We start from the raw sequence: 21043 nt of genomic DNA, 5'->3' as shown, positions 1-21043 counted from the left end.
TCTGGGCGTAGCTGGTTCAATCCATTACTGCTCCATTGGAAATGATTTGGTTGATCTCATTGCTGAGGATGGCTAAGTCCATCAGAATTGGTCATCATATAGTATTGTTGTTGAAGTATATAATGATCTCCTGGACCTGCTCCCAAATGTAGTTTAGAAGAGTATGCTCTCTTCAGCATATCATTCTTTCAGGGACCTGTTTGCAACTTAAAATGAACTTCTGTTTTTATCTATTTCCCTGTCTCTTTCTGTCTCCCTGATTCCCCATCTTAATATTTAAAAGCGTAATATTTTCTTTTTCCCCCCTATGGTCTTTCCCTCCCCCACCATATATTTGATCATTTATTTTCTGTCATAATTTCAAGGTTGCCCTGCCTTTGACTTTGTCAAAAACTCCACTGATACCCTCTTTAGCATTACCCAAACACTATTTTAAAAATAGTTTAAAAATCAATTGACCCCAAAACATTTTTCATTAGTCCTTTCTATGCAACTTTTCTCATCAAATACTCTTTTGCTCCATGCTTATGCAAATAAATAAATAAAATGTTATAAGGCCATTTAAGTAGGGGAAAAAAAAAAGAATACTGATGGTGGAATGCTAAGAATACCTGGCTAAGAAGTTGTTACTTGATTGGTTGTTAAGAGGGAGTCACTGATATTTTAAAGTAGGGATGTGGCCTGATTTAAATAGGATTTGAAGCTAAAATTCTGCTTATGTCATACTTTGGTTTTAAACTCAAAAAAAATTCTTATTCATCCTAAAGTCAGAATGTTTTGTGGCTATATCTAAAATTTAAATCTACCCTCAAAGGTTGGGGATTTGTGACCACTGAGAATATTTAAAATAATGTGCCTCAGCCTCAAAATAATTCCAGAATAAAATTTTCTGGGCAGTGTTTGCCTCATGGAAATAACTATGGTAGCTTCCCAAGATGGCAGCTTTTGAAGGGGGAATAGTGCTTATTTGAATGCATATATTATGTTGCATTAAAAAAAGCAATTAAATCCTTTGTTCTTATTGCCTCATAGTCAGTCTTCACACATATCTTTAGAGACTTAATGCTCATTGACTTTGCCCACAGAAAAATGCAAACTTTAGGGATGGCACTGTTTTATAATTGGGGATTGAAGTCAAATCCCTGGTTGTTGGTTGATGTTTGAATCAGTGATGACGTTAGAGCAACCATAGTGTACTTTATATTAATTATTTAAGCAATATTCATATTATGCATAATAAATGGGAAGCTCAGAGATAATATAGTCTTTCCAAACTGTTGAAAAAGCCAAGGGCAGAAGGGATTAGATTCAAAGTCATAGTTGTTTTGTTTCTCTTACATTCATATGCCATTTTGCTACTTGTAAGCTGTTTTATAGGACCCATGAGTCTTTCAAACCTTGAGTTGATGGGGGGAGGGGGTGGGTTATAAATCCATTAGAAAAATGAAAGTGCCAATGATGGCAAGTCTTTTTTTTTTTTTTTTTTTAATTTTATTTTAAACAACAGGGCATCTGTTGAAACGATTCTGATAGTTTTACATTTACCCGAAAACAGAATTTCTGTTCAATTCATTATCTAAAATACTCCTTAAAAAAAAGAAAGTGTGACCATATCATTTTGTTGTTTAGGTGTGCAAGTTTGACACAAGATTTTAGAGCTAAAGGACATCTACCCTTAGCCCTAATTTATAGCTCCTTGTCTAAAACCATGGAAGAGAACAGTAGAATTAAAGATAACTATTTACTGGAGTAGTTTTCAATAAAATAATGTGGTAATTTAGCTTGTGCTTCATGGATATATTTGTTTGATGAACTTCATAGAATTATAGAATCATCAATTCTAGAGCTGAAAAATCTTAAAATTATCAATTTATCAAGGAGGAAACTGAGACTTACAGAGCTTAAATAGTTTGTTCATAGTCCCTCAGCTTATAACTATCATTATTGAATCATTATTTAAAAAAAAAAAAAGCTTCTCAATTTCTAGCTTAATATTTTTCTTTCCTTACAACAATGTTAAGCTGCCTTTTTTTACCTAAGGCTGTGATTTCCCCTCCTGTCCAACCCTTCAACACATTTTTTTTTCCCCCTTCTAAATCAGGTAGATGCTTCTGGGGGTGATGTCATTCTTATGATACACAAGACGTGTTCTTTAATGAAGATACAATATCTAAGTTATGAATGTGAGCTTTGGGTACTTTTATAAGATCAAAAGTTACAGCTGAATTAGTTAAACACAGCAAAGGGGTAACTAGGTAGCAGAGTGGATACAGTGCTGGGCCTGGTAGCAGGAAGACTCATTTTAAGTTCAGATCCAGCGTCAGACACTTAATTAGCTTTGTGATTTTGGTAAGTCCCTTAACTCTGTTTGCTTCAATTTCCTTATCTGTAAAATGAGCTGGAGAAGGAAATAGCAAAATATTCCAATATCTTTGTCAAAATAACACCCCTCCCCCCAAAAAAAGGCCTCAATAAGGCAGACACTACTGAAAAATGACTGAACAACCAAATATAGCAAACATTAGAGAGGCACTATATTTTTCCACAGGGCTCATAGAAAGCTAAGGAGTAGGGAGGTTTGTTGCTTTGCTTATGGTTAGTTAATCATTGAATGCCAAAGGCATCATTTGAACCTAGGCCCTCTCATCCCAGAGCCAGTGCTTTTCCCACTGTGCCATGTAAACATACTGTTTTTTTCTTTTTTAAGAACAAAGAGCTACAATTACCCCCAATAATCCATAACTGTGATCTCAGTTTAATGGGATCCTCAGATTTTGATCAGAATGTTATTTTTCCATTTCATATCCTGAGTTTTCTTTCAGAATCTGACCCTGCCAGGCTAGTACATTGCTTCAGGATTTCAGAATTAAAAGTCCCTCTGGGTAATTTTTCTCAGTTGCCAGTAGCTTCTCTTGTTTTTTTGTTTTTTTTTTTTTTTTTTAGCCTCAGGTGATGAATTCACCCTGATGAATTCACTCTGCTTTAGCTGTTAGAGCTAATTAAAGGAATGACCTTAGTTTGTCTTTATATAAGCTAAAATGTCTGTCACTAATGGTACCTCTTTTTTTCTCTGTTGTGGCAGAAGTAGAAAAAGAAAGTAAAGGACATGTAACTGGGTCTTCATTCTGAGAATGTAAAATTTCCATAATGCCTCTCAAACTAGATCATTTTTCTGTTTTTTTTTCTTATGGGAGAATGAAATACGATCTCCCTTTCCAGCATTCCCAACAGCTGTTAATATGGGAATTTGTTTAAACAAATTTATATGCAGCAATTTTTCTTTGTAAACCTCTAGAAACTTTTTTTTTAATTTAATAGCCTTTTATTTACAGGATATATGCATGGGTAACTTTACAGCATTAACAATTGCCAAACCTCTTGTTCCAATTTTTCATCTCTTACCCCCCACCCCCTCCCCCAGATGGCAGGATGACCAGTAGATGTTAAGTACATTAAAATATAAATTAGATACACAATAAGTATACATGACCAAAACGTTATTTTGCTGTACAAAAAGAATCAGACTCTGAAATATTGTACAATTAGCTTGTGAAGGAAATAAAAAATGCAGGTGGGCATAAATATAGGGATTGGGAATTCAATGTAATGGTTTTTAGTCATCTCCCAGAGTTCTTTCTCTGGGCATAGCTGGTTCAGTTCATTACTGCTCCATTGGAAATGCTTTGGTTGATCTCGTTGCTGAGGATGGCCAGGTCCATCAGAACTAGTCATCATATAGTATTGTTGTTGAAGTATATAATGGTCTCCTGGTCCTGCTCATTTCACTCAGCATCAGTTCGTGTAAGTCTCTCCAGCCTTTCTGAAATCATCCTGTTGGTCATTTCTTACAGAACAGTAATATTCCATAATATTCATATACCACAATTTATTCAGCCATTCTCCAACTGATGGACATCCATTCAGTTTCCAGTTTCTAGCCACTACAAAGAGGTCTGCCATAAACATTCTTGCACATACAGGTCCCTTTCCCTTCTTTATAATCTCTTTGGGATATAATCCCAGTAGTAACACTGCTGGATCAAAGGGTATGCACAGTTTGATAACTTTTTGAGCATAGTTCCAAACTACTCTCCAAAATGGTTGGATTCGTTCACAACTCCACCAACAATGCATCAATGTCCCAGTTTTCCCGCATCCCCTCCAACAATCATCATTATTTTTTCCTGTCATCTTAGCCAATCTGACAGGTGTGTAGTGGTATTTTAGAGTTGTCTTAATTTGCATTTCTCTGATTAATAATGACTTGGAGCATCTTTTCATATGACTAGAATAGAAACTTGAAATACAGATTTAGGATTTTTTTTGAAACCCTCTTCCTTAAATGTGTATTTCACCATAGAGCAACTTATGAGCAACATTTTAAATTTAGCTTGAAAGTGAGGAGAGTTTTCAGATAACACAATAAAACTTAAATCAATTTAAGCTTTGTGCTTGAATAATCTTTTAATTAAAATTAAATTTCTTGAAACAAAAGCAGAGGGGCAGGTAGGTGGTCAGTGGATAGAGCGTCAGCGCTGAGTTCAAAAGGACCCCAGTTCAAATGTGGTCTCACACACTTAATACTTATAGTTGCGTGACCCTGGTCAAATTACTTAACCCCAATTGCCTTAGCAAAAAGAAAGAAAGAAAAGCAGACATTTACTTTGTTTCATAATGAATGCTATTTTGTACTCTAAAAAGTCATTAACATTTGTGTAATTGGAAGTAGTATTTACTAAAATTTTTGTTAAGATTCATAGATTGATAGGGTTTATTGATTTTTTTTTTAATTTTGGGGGGAGGCAATTGGGGTTAAGTAATTTGACCAGGATCACACAGCTAATGTTAAGTGTCTGAGGTCATATTTGAACTCTGGTCCTGATTTCAGGGCTGGTGCTCTATCCACTGGGCCATCTAGCTGCCTCCTTATTCATTCTTAAAATAAGGATTACTGCTGACCAAAACAATGTCATATGTCTCAGCTTTATTTACATACTGTGCATAAAGTACATAAAGTGCTTTGGTATAGAAGCTAGAAACTACATTATTGTTTCCATCTATTGATACTGATTGTTGATAGAATCATAGAGTTTTACAAAGTAGGAAGAAATATTTGAATCATTAACAAAAGAACTGGAGAGGTTGTGTAACTTGAATATGGCAACAGGCTAGTGAGTAGCAAAACTAAGAATAAAATCTGAGTTCTCTAATACTTAATGCTAAGACACTGAAGGCAACTGATTAGGAAGCTAATTAATGGGAGGAAGAAAAAATATATTTTTATAACTGAAAATATAGAATAATTTTTAAAAAGTTAACTTATCTGATTAAAGATGAGGGAAGTATCTTAAAAATCTCTAGATATTTAGTAATTACTTACTGTGGAACACTAGGCTTTGTGGGATATCCAAAAAAACTGATAAGAGATATGGCCCTTGCTCTTAGGGAACATATATGCGTCATTAAATGGAATAGCACAAGATCAAACATGACCAACTGCCAAAACATATGGTACGTACATAAAATAAGTGTTTAAAGAAGAGAGACATCATAAAGTTCTCTCATTTTAAGTGCTTGTTACTTAAATAAAACAAAACACAAAGCCAGTGAAGTTTGAAGTTTTCTCCAAATGATAGTACATGTGTCTTAGATGCTGATGATTATGAAAGGAAGAGATGGGAAAATATGCTCCCTTTACCATTGTACTGGCCTGATTATTGCTTGATTGTAGTAACCTCTTGCAGTTTCCCTGCCTTCCTACCAACCCATGTTTCCTGCCTCTGTTAGAATTACCTTTTTTTTTTTGGGGGGGGGGGGTAGGGAACTAATCAAAAGCATTTTTAAAAAAATTCTAATTATTTTTAACATAATACTCTGTTCCTTTTCTTTATTAGGGATCATAGTGAGGGAATGTGGTTCCTAAAGACTATGCCCATGAAACACAAGTTCTCATAGTTCTTTCAAGTTGAAATTATTTGTAGTATGATTTCTATCATAATATTCTATATGTTCTCTGAGGATCAGCTTAGTTAAATGGGGAGAAGCTGCTTATTTACCATTAAGTTGGCTAGTAAGTGATAGCTGATGGCTTCTTTAACTATGTCAACCTGTTGTTTTAATTGAATTTCAATACCATCATTCCTCTCATGGCCCTTTCTGGTAATCTGATAAGTCTGTGGATCCCTTCTTGGAATAATGGTTTAAATGGATAAAATAAAATGCACAGGATTAGAAAGAATTATATTGAAATGTTTATTATATATTTAATTGAAACATGTTTATCAATATCTATCTTATCTATCATCTATCTTATCTATCTAAACATATTTCACAAATCTCAGGTTAAGAACTCCTGCCCAATGTGAATGAGTATCAGAAAATAGAAAAACTTTCTACATGAATGTACATATAACAATAAAATTCTGGGGTTCTATTTATTATTTTTAAAAATTAGTTTGTAGAAGATAGTAATTTATTTCTTTGATTTCCTCTGAAAGCCTTTTCTTTATATTTATCTTTTAAAGACTGATTTGAATGCTGTCTACTTAGTAAAGCCTTTTCTGAATTCTGACCTCAGTGCTTTCCTCATATAGCACTTACCTTTGACTTTCTCAGTAGAACTTAACTGTAAAATTATATGATGTCTATTCCTTTATCATTTTTTTTCCTACTAAATTGTAATATCCTTGAGGACGGGGATCATTTCTTAGATCAGTTCCTTGGCACTTAATATAGTACTGCTCTGTATATAATAGATAATTATTGAACGAATTGTTGAAGGGGCCGGAGAAGATGAAAAGAGTTCAAGTGATTTTTGTTTAGGGAGGATATATTTTCTCCTTCATCCTTCCACTTATTTTCTGGAGGATTTGAGCTAAATTCCAAACATCCAAAGGAAAACGGAGGGACTATGTGTTGCCAGGCACCTAAGATGGATGAATTGATTACCATAATTGGACACTGAATTTGCCTTAGATTTCCTGGCAATTAAGTTTTATAGCTTTTTTTTTTTTTTTTTTTTTTTTTTTTTTAAAGAAGGCATACACTTTCATCTGTAGAGTTCAGCTTGGATGCACTGATTTGTTGAGAAGCAACTTGAAGTTAAAAGCTTCTTGAACCAAGCATGTGCCATCTTATGAAATCCATCATTTTCATTACCAGTCTAGGAATTTAGGCTGATCTCCAGGATATTTGTGATTTTCAGGCATAAACATGCAAAGGTATTTTCAAACATAACCTTTTCACCTCCATCTTCCCCTTTTTATTTCTTATGGCCTTATGAGATGCATACCTGTGCCTTTTTTCTGTACTGTTAAGTCTTTTCAGTAAGCAAGGATTTATTGAAAGTGTAGAGGAAACAGAGATGTTGTATATTAATACTCCTCTTTATATACATTAAAAAAAAAACAACTACACGGTCCCTATGTATCCCCTTTCATCTTAAGTTCTTATGTCAATAGCCTATATAGAAGTATAGAGGAGAATATTATTTTTAAATAAATGGAGTGGCTGTGTTTCTTATTTCCTATGGTGGGTATCATTTTCTGCTAGAGAAAATGCTATCAAAGCAAAATATGTCACATAGTCAGTTAGAACAAAACCCAAAAGGCCATTTAGTCTAACCCAAACTTGATGAAGAATCCTTTCAATAACATTTTCAGTAAGTGTTTCATCAGATTTTTGTGGGAAGAATTCTAGTGATGGGAGGATTGACTGTTTAGCAGTCAATTTACCAAACAGTATATTTACCAATATACCTGTTCTTTTTATGTAACTGTAATTTTCTCTTCTCTTGAAAATGCTTTAGTTTTTAAAAATATGTTTTCAGATGCTTTCATTTCTATCTTGTATATTACCACCACAAACAGCTGTAAATTCTTAAATTTTTTAAGATTCCTTCTCTTTGAGACTACCCTTAGTTTCTTGTATATAGTTATTTATCTGTTTATTAAACTGCAAACTCTTTTCAAGCCATCACCCCCCTTTGTATCACAGTCCTGCCTCATAGTAGGCTCCTAATAGATGCTTGTTGTCAGCTTACTAGAGTTGTTTGGGGTGAGCTTGTTTAGATTTGACTTGGGAACAAAATGAGACACTTGGAAGTTACTGAAAGTTTATTTTATTTTTAAATAATAGCTTTTTATTTTTCAAAATACATGCAAAGATAGTTTTCAACAACCCTTGCAAAACCTTGTGTTCCAAATTTTTCTTCTTCACCTTCAGGATAGCAAGCAATCTGATATAGGTTAAACATATGCAATTTTATTGGAGTTTACAAATTAATAAAAGTAATATAAGTTAATAAAAAGGGGGTTACTTAGTGCTAATATAGTAAGATTAAGTGACAATGGATACTGCAGCACTTAGTTTCCATAGACTGGTCTGTCCTCTTGTCTCAATGGAAATTCATCTGGTCAGCTGGTCAAAGCATGGTAACTCGGTGATCTTCACACATCTACCAAATTGGAGGGACCCTGATTCCATAGAAGTAGGAATTCTCATGCCTTTAGGTATCTAGGAATCTGTCTTAAGGCAGGCAGAAGCCTATCATCACCGAGAAATCCTTTTTGTCTCCCTTTGACAGGAAAAGGAGATACCTGATAGATAATGATTCTGTGATAGGTGATAACCATGGTGGGTTCTTGGAGGTTGTATTAATGGAATGGAAAAGTGCGATGATGGATTGCGTTTCTGGGATGTCAAGAACCTCCTAGAGAAGTTGAGAAAGAATCATTGCTAGAAGGTTGTCCAAAACAAGTGATTTGAATAACTCATAAAATCATCTACCAAAGAGGGACTACAATTTTTATCATTGGCAAAAGTACTTATATACCAGCACCATAATATTTTAAGTTTTGAAATACTTGAATAATTAGAACATTATAGTTTGCCTAAGAAATTGAGACTTATAAAGGATGAGGGGGGAGCTGGCTAAAAAAAATACAGTCAATATTTGATATTACCTAGAGATAAGGAAGAGGATAGAAGAAAGAAAACTGGTATCAGGTAAAAGTAATGATGGAGTTGGGTGCCAGGAAAATTTTTTGTAACATGATCGATTATAGAGTGAACCATTGGGTCTTGTGTTTGTGAGAGCAGGTTTTTGAATGCTCCTTCTGACAATTTCCAGCCATGTGGATGCTGGGCAAGTCATTCTTTCTCAGTCTGTTTCTTTCTTTGTGAAATGGTTATGTCCATGCTATTTCTGTCACTGGATTATTGTGAGGAAAGCATTTTGTAGACTATAATTGTTCTCCTGTCAGTTGTGTCTGACTCTTCCTAACCCCACTTGGGGTTTTGGCAAAGATACTGCAATAATTTGCCATTTTCTTTTCTAGCTCATTTTACAGATAGGGAAACTGAGACAAACAGGGTTAAGTGACTTGCCCAAGGAAACAGCTAGTGAGTGTCTCAGGTCAGATTTGAACTCAAGAAATTGAGTTTTCCTGACTCCAGGTCTGGTATTCTTTAATCCACCGTGTTGCCTAACTGCCTTTTATAGATATTATAGATTATATACATACATACATACATACATACATTTATACATAAACACACACATATAAGTGAGTTTCTGTTAATAATTAGCTATACTAGTGATTAGGGTTTTTACTATTAATATTAATAATTTTGAAATTAATCATTTTAGTTTGTCAGTCAGCAGCCATTTATTAAGCGCTCTATCCACAGTTTAAAGTATAATGTTATAGTTGGAAATTTACTATTAGTTCATTACATCTGCATCTACTTCATTTGGATTAGCAGAGAGGAGGGAAATGAGTAAAGAGAATAACTTCATGGTAAAACAATGTCCTTTTGTTTGTCTGTGCCAAAGAGTAGGTATCTGGTTTCACCTTAGGAATGGGCCTTTCTGCTGTTTTTACAAGCATAGTAGAATCCTGTTTTTAAAAAAAATAAAATGCTGCTCATTATTGCACAGTTTGGCTTGGTGCCACAGGCCAATTCTTTTCCCTCTGCCTCCTAAGACATAACTAGTACATGTAATCAAAGCCTAATATCTCACTATTAGCTCAAGTAAGTCACTTCCTTTCTGTAGGACTTAGTTTCCCCTATCTGTAAAATTCCTGCATTCTCCTTGCTCCCTGGAGTCCCCACTCAGCCCAAAACTTTTAGGATATTTCCTGGCCCCCAGCATCAGTTTTATAACTGATAATATAATAATTTATTACCATGCTCCTTTTGAAATGCTAGTAGATATTTGTTTCTGACAGAAGGTTTCTTTTTCCGATGGCATAATTTAGCAGAGTCAATAAATTAATGGTATTCCTTCTTTTTTTTTGTTTGTAATAATTATTGGTAGCTTTTGTGTTCCATGTCCCTCCCCCTCCTTTAGTTAACTTGGGTCAGTAGTAAAGCATTTTTGTGTGAAAGTATCTTACAGTAACTTACTCAGGTTTAGCCTCAAAACCTTAATTATATGTGGAATGTCGAGAATGCCCAGTGTTGTTTTCCTTTATAATGAGATAGTGAGCGTCTAATCATTTTATTCAAATATTAAAACATTCTTTGTTGCTCTAGCATTTGGCTTGCTGCTTAACTTGTTCATGGAAAATTAATGTAAAGCCCAACATATTTTATATTTAATCGCCTCTGACTATTTTTGTTTGACATAAGAAATATCTGTTTAAAGACAATATTCAGGTTACATTCTAACATACACTCCCTCTCCCCTTCCTTGTCTCTTCTCTCCCTTTTCTTTTTAGGGAGCAAAAAGTCTATTAAAGATGTTAAAAGCTGTATTGAAGAAGAGTCGAGAAGGAGGAAAGGGAAGCAAGAAAGAGTCAGGTATGCATGTGAAGAGTCTCTGTCTCAGAATGTCTCTGTCCATTGTTTTAGTTTCTTGGTCTCTAGTTAATTTAGTGGGGAAAACTATACCGTATTTTCTTATTGTTTTTGTTCATTCTTTCAGTGGTCTTTGACTCTTTGTGACCCCATTTGGGATTTTCTTGGCAAAGATACTGAAGTGGTTTGCCATTTCCTTCTCTATCTATATACTATATACCATATTCTGAACAATTAATACGCCATTCTTCCTCTCTGCCTCTCTGATAGCTTTGGTTTTAAGAATCCGGTGTATTCCTGGTCTTATGGATTAGATTTATTTGATTTCCCCCAAGTGCCATTGCCCCTCCTTTCCCTAAGAACACTATATTCTGTATATATTTACATATGTATATATCTCCCCCAAAGAATGGATGCTCTTAAAGAGCAAAGATTGTCTCATTCTTAGGATTTATGTTTCTTTGCACAGTGCTTGGCATTGGGCAGGCACTGAATTGATGTTTGTTGAATGACCCAAGAGCATAGGCCCATATATTTAAGACTGCCCAGAGTTAGATGCTTTTCTCAGCTCAAAAAGCAGCTGAGTAACTCCTGGGAGTAGATGTTTTATTGAGCTCAGATGGCATTTCTCAGTCCAATTCGGGAAATGGCTTCTTTGAAAATTGAGTTTAGAGTAAATGTACCCAAATCCTAATTCTTCCTCAGGAGAACTGACAGGTTAATTTTTAAATTCCTATAAGCTTTGTTATCTAGATTACAGATGTCCATGACTGTATGTATCTAAGAATCTAGTTTCTAGAAAGTATCCTCTCTTTTTCTTATGTGAAAAGATTTATTATATTTAAACAAGTGCTGGCTAAAAAGCAGTTACTATCCTTCTGTAGAGGATCAAGTTTTGCCAGAACAGGTGCAGAACCACTTAATGCTGGGTCACTAGTTCCACTTGTAATGAGAACTACTTAATTTGGCTTGAATTTCATTCCTACTATATAATTTTATCCAAATATACATATATACTCTTTTATTTTAATGACTTTCAAGGTAGGGCAAACCAGAAAGAAAATTCTGTGTGACAAGTCACTCTAGTAGTTTATTTGACGTAATTTTGATGACCTATACATAGCATATTTTTCTTGCCTAGGAAATACTATGGTATACCTAAAATGTATAATCAAAATCTCTTAGACCTAATTTACTTGTAAAGGGGAAGAGGAAAGGAAAGGAATAAGTATTTATATACTACTTACTACTTGCCAGTTACTGTGCTAAGCACTTTACAGATATCTCATTGGATCCAATACAATTGAGTAAACTGTGGCAAGCAGAGGGTCACACAGTTCTTAGATATCTTGAGGGTGAATTTGATCCCAGATACGCCTTATTCTAAGCCTAGCACCCATATCCTATGCCATCTAACTGTCTCCAATACAGTGATGAGTGAAACCTCTCATAAAAGTCTCTGGTGTTGTGGTTAATGTGAGTTTTCCAGTTAACTGAGTTATAATTGAAATTATGACCAAAAACTCGTAAAACCTATAAGACATACAGGCTTTATGAGTTTGGGGTTATAATTTCAATATATGTAATCAATATGGAATGCACATTTACTAAAAATAATTTAAATGTCCTTCAAACACAAAAGCCGAACTCTTTTGGATTTAGGAGACATTTCACTTGAGATATTATTATGACCATCTCATGAAAGGCAGTGTGGAGCTATGGATTGAGTTCTGGGCTCTGGACTTAGGCAGCAAGAGTTCAGATCCTGCCTAAAACACTTAATAGCTATGGAACTTTGCATGAGTCACTTACTCTCTCCCAGCCTCATTTTCCTGATTTGTAAAATGAGGTAATAGTCAGCAGTCACTTATTAAGATTTTTGTGCTGATCGAAACTATATTATATTTTAGGTGTTGGGGATCTTAAGACAAAAATAGGTTATATTTTTTTCGGATAGTAATAGTTCCTATTTCCCAGAATTACTATGGGAATTAAGTGACATATGCATGTATATAAACATATAAATGTGTATTACACATACAATGCATGTATAAGCCTTTATTATACATATGCATGTATATGTATATAATGTATATATACATTATGCAATGTATATATATATACACAGAGTGATGCAGAGCTTTGGCTATCTTAAAGTGCATATAAGTGTAATTTATATTTATCATTGAACTTTTATTCATAAGAAGTTATTGTTGTGGCGGAAAAAAAAAATTTTTTTTAAAGCTTGTGGAGATTTAAGGTCTTGTACTAAAATAGCCTTTAAATCATATTGTGAAACCTAAACTGTGTACTAAAGTTGAAGCAAAGTTTGGAAAGAGGTCAGTTATAAATCTCTTAATTCTAGAATAAATTTAAAAATAAAGGTCTTCTGCTTTTTCTTTTTATAATAAGAGCCAGGAGGACAGAGTTTGCCTCCTTAACAGAGGCCTACTAGGAGTTAATTACTGTTGTTAGTTTGATGAGAGGCCTAGAATCTTTCCCCACCAGTACTCCCACATAAGACACCAGTCTTCTTGGACACATCTTTCTCTCTCCTGGGGCTAGACTGAAGCTTCTTTCTCATTAGTTCCCCAAGCTCTGTTTAAATAAATCAATCCCAGTTTTGGTTTACCCCACCCATCCTGGGAACTTGCTTGATTGCTTCTTAGAAGCTTTTGAAACATCTAACCTAGACAAATTAAGTCCCAGGCTGCACTTGGGCTGGTGGCCTACGGCAATTTTGCTTGGGCCTAACTGAGTATAGGGCCTGTAAACATAACCTTTTTTTGGTTTTGTTTTATTTTTTTGTTTGTTTGTTTTAATTTCAGCCAGAACTCCAGTCTGTGAATTTTTTTAAAGCAGGCCTATTACTTTTCCTGTTATATCATTTACTAAAACCAGACTATTTCTTCCGGAAGTAACTAGTAACTGGTAATAAGGCTTTCAGACTAGACAGACAATGGGAATATTTTCAGTCTGAAACATTTCCAATTTCAAAGCATATGCTTTTGGAATTTTTCCCCCCTTTTAAGCTGGTCCCATAAGAGCATGTTACTGCTTTTTCTTAATTCTTTGTAATAATTTCCACACTGTAGTTTTCCACTAATACAAACCAACTTGGGAAAGTGGAAGAGAGTATTTCTTATAAAACATGAATATAGAATATATAGCTTTTTTTTTTTTTTAAATTCAGGACCTGTTTTTCATTGTTTGGGAACAAAGAAGTTAGAATATGACCTTTATGGAGAAGTAATGGTAGAAAATACATCTTTGGAGAAACTTTGAATTTGGACAATTGAATCTTAATTCTCTTTTCCTCAAATGGGAACTATTAATTTGGTTAAATATTTTTGTATATGAATTATTATGATTATCTAGTGAGAATGTGCAAACTTGGATAAGGGATATCCCAGAAAATCTAGAAAAATAAAATTCTGCTTTTAATTAAAACCAACCTGCAAGGATTTGCAGAGACAAGGAAAACGTTTAGCTTTTAAAACAGTATTGCTTTATGTCTAAAAGAATCAAATTTAGCAATTTCATTTAATCAGGACTGTGTTTCCTATTCCAAAGAGATATTTTCTCTTGGGAATTTATAAACTAGGGGGAGAAACTGAGAAGTTAAAATTCATTGAAAGCTATATTTTTATACCTAATATTTAATGAATACTGACATATTTTTCCATAAGTATTAGAAAATTGTGTGCCCCCTTTCTAACTCCCACTCTTTTTTGTTTATAGTTATTGAATTGTTTTTTGAAAGAAAAAAATTTTTGATGGATTTAGATGATTAGTGGAGCTGGCATTAGACTTGAACGAAAAAACTATTCTGAGTATTATATTCTTATCAGTAACCAAGGATCTATGAAAAAAGACACTATCCACCGCCAGAGAAAGAAATGATAGAAATGTGCATAATATGGTCAGACACTTCTTAGCTATGTGACTCAGGTGACTCAGGCTCATAACCCAAGTATTATCTTCAATTCCTTCCCTTTTCCCCTTCCCAACCCCATTAATCTGTTGTTTAGTCCTGTTGATTTTACTTTATATGTCCAACATCTCTGGAAACATTGTCACCAACCCAGCTGGGATGGGCCCTCATCATTTCATTTCTGGGCTTTAGCTGGTTGATGTGCCTACTGCCTCAAATTCTCTCTTCACTCCAATCTGTCTTCCACTCAGCAATCAGTTTGATCTCCTTTCTTCAATAAACTCCAGTGGTTTCCTATCACTTTTGTAATCATTTAAAAAATCCTATGTTTGTCATTCAAAGCCCTTGTTAAACTGCCTCCTCACTCAAGCTTTCTTTTTAGGTATACTTTTCCATAATTCTGGTTCCTTCCTTTTTTGATTATTTATAATTTATTTGATCTATATCTGTATTATTGTTGTTCAGTTGTTTTCAGTCATGTCTTAGTCTTCATGACCCCTTATAAATCTTTATCTGTCTATTGTTCTTGTTGTTTGTCCTTTGTTCTGGAAGAGACCCATGACATGAGGGAGGTGATGCCATGAAGTACAAATGAATTGGATTTAGGTGAGGGAGGACGGTTCAAGGTCACTTGCCTCCCTTTCCCCTCCGGAGCCAGATGGTCTGGTGGCCAGATATATAGATCAGGATGACTCTGGAAGCAGTGGGAGAAAGGTCTTCAACAAGTCTCAGTTTTACTGGAACTGTATCCATTATCTCTTGTTAATAAATAATTGTTTGTATGTTATCTCCTTTCCAGTTATATTGTGAGTTCCTTGAGAATAGGGATTGTTTTTGTCTCTGAATTTCTACTGCTTAGCACAGTTCCTTGGTTGCATATAAACATTTAATGGTTGTTATTCTTGAAGAGGACCAAAATGACATCACTATGTTCAGAGTCAGGTTAGTGGCTTGTCAGACCAAGACAAGCTCAGGATGCTCTGCTGAGGGTCAGACACAAATAGTCTCTATGAACATTTGGGGTGGATTCTTTAATAAAAGTTTGTTGATTGACTGATCACAGCTTCCTCATCTGTTAAATGGAGATTAAGAACTCTTACCTTGTAACATTGTATGGATCAAATGAGATAACATTTGTAAGGTTCTTTGTAAACCTTAAATTGTTATGTAAACATTAAGTTCTCATTGTTATTATTTCACATGAGTAGCTGCTTATGAACCCTTGAGGAAAAAAAAAACTATCAATTTAAAAATTTTAGTTGGTGTTTTTTGTATGTATTGTTTTTCAGAGCTTGCTTACTGTAAGACTTCCAAATGTTAAGTTGAATGTGAAACTTGAAAATGGTTTACTTTTCTCTTCCTCTTCAAAAATGTTTTCTTGAATGTGTTCTTTTCATTGGAAAAGTTGATGTTTAGTTGAGAGGAAAGGATTAGAATTTGGTCACACAAGACTAGCTGCAATTAGAATGCTGTAATGATACATAAAAACTTTAAATTGCTTTGGGATAAATGGGTGTGAGTTGTATTTTTTCCTGCATTGTCCTATCATTGTGAATGAGTATTAATAATTCTCTTGACCTTGTATCAGGCTGGAGGGAAAGAAGAATCAATAGTAAGAATCAATATTATATTGTAGTGCTGTAAGGGACTTAAGAGAGGTCATCTGTTTTTTGCTGTTTATCTTTTAATGCCCTACTTTTACATAAGACCTTGACCTAAGCTGGTCTTGAACAACTAGCTTATTTATTTTATTTTTTTGGAGGAGTGGGGCGATCTATGGAGAATTGCACTGATTATATCATTCCTTTCTCAATGATTTAAGTTTCTGTGAACTATATTTTCTTTCTCTAAATAGTATCAAAAGAGTTTGTTTTCACAGACTATGGAGTCCAGCCTGAGTAGGCATTCTCTTTGTAACTTTCCTGAGTAGATAGGAGATTAGAAATCTTCAGGAAGGTGCTGGATAGTGATGGGGAACTCGCATATTATATTCTATGGTTTGGTTTGTATGTTTCCATTGATTTCTTACCCCCTATCTCTCCTACCTTTAACCCTCAAATCATATATGAAAAATAGAAGAGCTAAGTAAAAGAGAAAATAGGATGTTAATATCTTGAAAGAAGAATAAAGAAGAATTTTTACTTTGTTACACCCTGACAAGATTTTGAGTTCTTCCTTGATAGAAATAAAAAGTTAATTTGTCATTAGTTGGAAAAAAGATTGACTATGTTCAGGTGACCCCTAAAAAACTAGAATGTGAATTTCTAGGTAAGATGACTGAATGGAAGCAAACAGACCAATTTCCATACACTTACTCCAACAAACACATAAAAAAGCAGAACAAATTTTAAAATTATTTATTATTTACTAGACCAAATAATGATCTAAAAAGCTTCTGATAAATTACAGTAAATGACTTCCCCACATCAGAACTGCACAGAAATTTAGAAAGCCATAAGTAATAGGAAAGCTGGTCTGCTGGGAAAACCAACAGCCCAGACGAAGAAGACATATTTCCTAGGGAGGTCAGAGATGGATCTGAGACATCCAGAGCCTGCAAGGTCCTATCTTGATGCAGCAAAAGAGAAGAGGATTCCCATGAGAAAATAGGAAACTAACTGTGACTGGGAACAGTAGTGACAAGACTGAGACACTCCAGGCGCAGTCACTGACTTGTTTATTTCTTTTCCTGAAATGCTATGGAGAATCCTGAAGATGCAGGACTCTGTACCTTCAAAGATCTGGGCTGGGAGGGGACAGAAAGTGGCAGTGCTCTTAGTGCAGACACACCCTAAATAGTGATGATTTCTCCTGGGAACTCTGGATGCCCAAGTGGAAACCAGACTTGGTCAGCTACCTCATCCAAAAGTTTAGCACAAGATGAATAAAGCCTAACCCTGCCCAAAAACCCCAATTCAGGAATTAAGGTTGACAATATGAATAAATAGAAAATACTGATGACTAACTATAAAGAATCATTACAGAGCTAGAGATAACCAAAATCCAGTCTAGAAAAGTCTGTGGTGGGCATTTGTCCCCTAATATAGGACTTTGTTTAGATTTGTCATTTTCCTTTACCTCATTTTACCTCATAGGAATAGAAATGGATCTTGGACCTTTGATATCATTAGTATAGAATCCAACTTTGTAAATTGTGACTCATGATTCCATATGAGAATTTTGTCCCTCTATATGTAATTATTTTATATGTATAAAATTAAAACCATATTTAATATTTAACTATTTTAATAATAATAAATTATTATGTAATAATAGACATTATACAATATATTACATTATTACAATAATAATTTTATATCTGGGGTCACTTAGAAGTTTCTCAGAAGAAAAGGGATCAGATATCACTATTTGATATGAACAGCTACTTGTGAACCTGTAAGGGGTGGAAAAAAGCCTTAGAGCTACTGCTTGTTGTTGATTATTTGTTCAGTCATGTATAACTTCATGACCTCCATAGACCATAGCACAGCAGTATTGTCCATGACGGTTTTCTTGGCAAAGGCACTGGAGTGGTTTTCCATTTATTTCCTAATCTAGTGGATTAAGACAAACAATGATTAAATGACTTGGCCAGGCTTGCATAGCTAGTAAGTGTCTGAGGCTGAATTTGAACTCGAGTCTTCTTGATTCCTGAACTCACTCCCTATCCATTCAACCATCTACTACCTCTTAGTGCTGCTAACTTTGGTATACCCATTTGTTATCCTCTCACTCCCACCTTAGATTGCAAGTTCCTTGAGGGTCTTATGTTTGTGTTGAGTCATTTTTCAGCTTTGTCTTGCTTTTTGTGACCCCATTTGGGGTCTTCTTGGCAAAGATGCTGTAATAGTTGCCATTTCCTTCCTTGAGGGTATTGACATGTGTTATTTCATATCTGTATCCTAAGCATAGAACATATGGTAAGCACTTAATACAGCTTTGTTGAATTGAACAGCATTCCTTACTGCCCTCACTTCATCCCATTACTTATAGTTCCTTTGCTTTTAGAAAACCGCCATCTTTCATTTCCTAAAGTTATATGTGCAGCGTGACCATGATTACTATGTTCCTGGATTTTAAAAGTACAATAGTCTGAATTACAGCTTTCTTTGACTTTGTAGAACTTGGCATGGCAGGATTTTTCTCTCATTGTTAAGCCATTCTCTTAACTTTTGCTTCTCTCTAATTTTAACTTCCACTCTCTTTAAACTGAACTGGTGGAGGGTAGGGCTTGCTGGCAAGATTCGTTGCTCATTGTCACTGCCCTGATGAATCTTCTGGTAACTGTCACCAGTACTGATGCCATGGTTGTCAAAGTTTTTCATCCCAGGGATTTATATTCTAAAAACCAGAATTCTCCAAAGAACTTTTGTTTAGATTGATTATATTTATTGATATTTACTGTGTTAGAAATTAAAAACATCTCGGTATTATCTTGAAAATAAATTTGATCTAGAGTCCTTTAAAGAGGTCACTGAATGAAAACTGCTACTTTAAATTGCTAAGTAAATGTGAAGTTTCACCCAGCAAGTTGTTTATTAATGTTATTAGTTTCAAAATCTGAATTAAAAAACAAAAAAAGGGAATACAACTAATAAGAGTAACACATGTTTATTGTGTCAAATTGAAAAAGGTACATATTCTGTTTGAGAATTCCTTGAGACATGAAACTAACCTTCAGGGTCAGTAAACATTTAGTAAGTTCTTATATGCCGGGCAGTGTCCTAAGTATTAGGGATACAAATATGAAAAAGACCATTCTTGCCTTCAAGGAGCTTATAGTCTAAATGAAGTAAGGGTCTTTAAAGAAGGTTGAAGGGGGAGGGGAGGAGATTCCCAGGGGCTCAGGGGGATGGTAAAGAAGTGATGAAATCCAAAATGAATGCCCTGGAAAAGTCCCACTATATGAGTACAGTCAGGTGAGAAATAAAATGTCTAGATCTCAACTTAAGCATTGTCAGTTAAATTCGTTTGCAGTGGAGTTTGTCCCCAAGTCAATTGTAAGATTCTTCTACTGCAAGATTATTGCTGAAACTGTATGGGTACAGACTGTTAAAGTAATTATTTACCATATGATGCTCTGAACTCTTGATGAATATTGATAGGACTTTGCGAAAGGAGGATCCCATCTATTTTTGTAAATGGTTCCTGAAAGCTCATTTTTTTGAGCCTCTTGTCATTTTCTTTTTCTCTTGGTGGATTTCATTCACTTTTTATCCCCAGATAATTTTATAGATTACTATGAGAAAAGAATATCAACATTTTTTCTTTCTTTCTTTATGTTTTAGTATTTTCTTCTCAGGACAGTGAGAGGAAAGAAAAAAATAAGTGGAAAATAATCCGTGATCCCAGGGAACTAAAAATCAATGTGACAAGATAAGGCACAAGTGTGTAGAATAACTAGGATGGGATTATTGCTGAATGTTCAAGTCAGCTGTAAGCTTGAACAAGAGGTGAAGAAACTGAATAAGAAGAAGAACATTTAGGGTGAGAAGAAAGAGCTTCAAGAAGGGAAGTATTCAAAATAAGCAAACCATTAGCATGAAAATGGATCTTCAAGATGGAGGCAAACGTGGATATGCATTTAAGTGGGGGTTGGATGTATGGCATATGTTGGAGTGTTAACCAAAAATTGGGATATTAAATCGTTAATCAGGTAGAACTTGTATTCTAAAACCTGAACTTGGTTCCTCCTCCCCTCTTCTTTCTCCATCCACTATTTTCCAGTGTTTTGCAGAACATTTTTTAAATGTCCTGATAAAAAAGAAATTTAATATTCTTTAGATTAAATTATTTCTGCTTGTTTTGTTGCTTAGGAGACATTTTTGGAGTCAGTTTACAGCATCCTACCAAATATCCATGGCTCAGCAAGACAGTCATTGCACTAAATTCTTAAATAATAGTCCACAGCCACAGAAAATGGGCAAAGCAACATGGAATAATCAAAAGCAGCTCCATATTTTTTGGATAAAACAAAGCATCTTTTGTTGCTAGACATTTAAAAAGGTACCACTGAAACTCAGACTGCAGTTTGGAATGGGTTGGAATATCAAATTCAACTTTCATGCTAATGGTTTTGAACAGGGGTTGCCAGTTTTTTTTCCTCCAAATTTAAAGCCCATCATCATTCAGGGATTATAAGTATAGAGCTCCCAGGTTAATTTAGTGTATGTACACCTCAGCCCTTTTGTCCATCTTCCCTCCTCTACTCTAGCCATTCACTTAATACTCTTTATAAGTCAAATTGCTTATGTTTAACTCTGGGAATCGGTTAGTGATGTTTTCATACATAAGTTTAAATAAATT

At 34.7% G+C, this 21043-nt stretch overlaps 1 protein-coding gene across 3 annotated transcripts in view; it reads left to right on the top strand.

The window, feature by feature from the left end:
• The window catches only part of TANC1 (tetratricopeptide repeat, ankyrin repeat and coiled-coil containing 1), a 246801-nt gene that overhangs the window by 66855 nt on the left and 158903 nt on the right, over window positions 1-21043 (top strand). For 2 of the 3 annotated variants that reach the window (XM_023499223.2, XM_012544742.3), the window contains exon 2: window positions 10725-10806. The exons of the other annotated variant lie outside the window; for it this stretch is intronic. In XM_023499223.2, the coding sequence (XP_023354991.1) occupies window positions 10746-10806 (61 nt within the window). In that variant the 5' untranslated portion in view covers window positions 10725-10745. The remainder of the gene's footprint in view (window positions 1-10724; window positions 10807-21043) is intronic. 3 annotated transcript variants of the gene reach the window in all.

This window comes from Sarcophilus harrisii, chromosome 3 (genome assembly GCF_902635505.1).
Source record: "Sarcophilus harrisii chromosome 3, mSarHar1.11, whole genome shotgun sequence".
NCBI lineage: Eukaryota > Metazoa > Chordata > Mammalia > Dasyuromorphia > Dasyuridae > Sarcophilus > Sarcophilus harrisii.
This window is presented reverse-complemented; position numbering and strand designations above follow the sequence as displayed.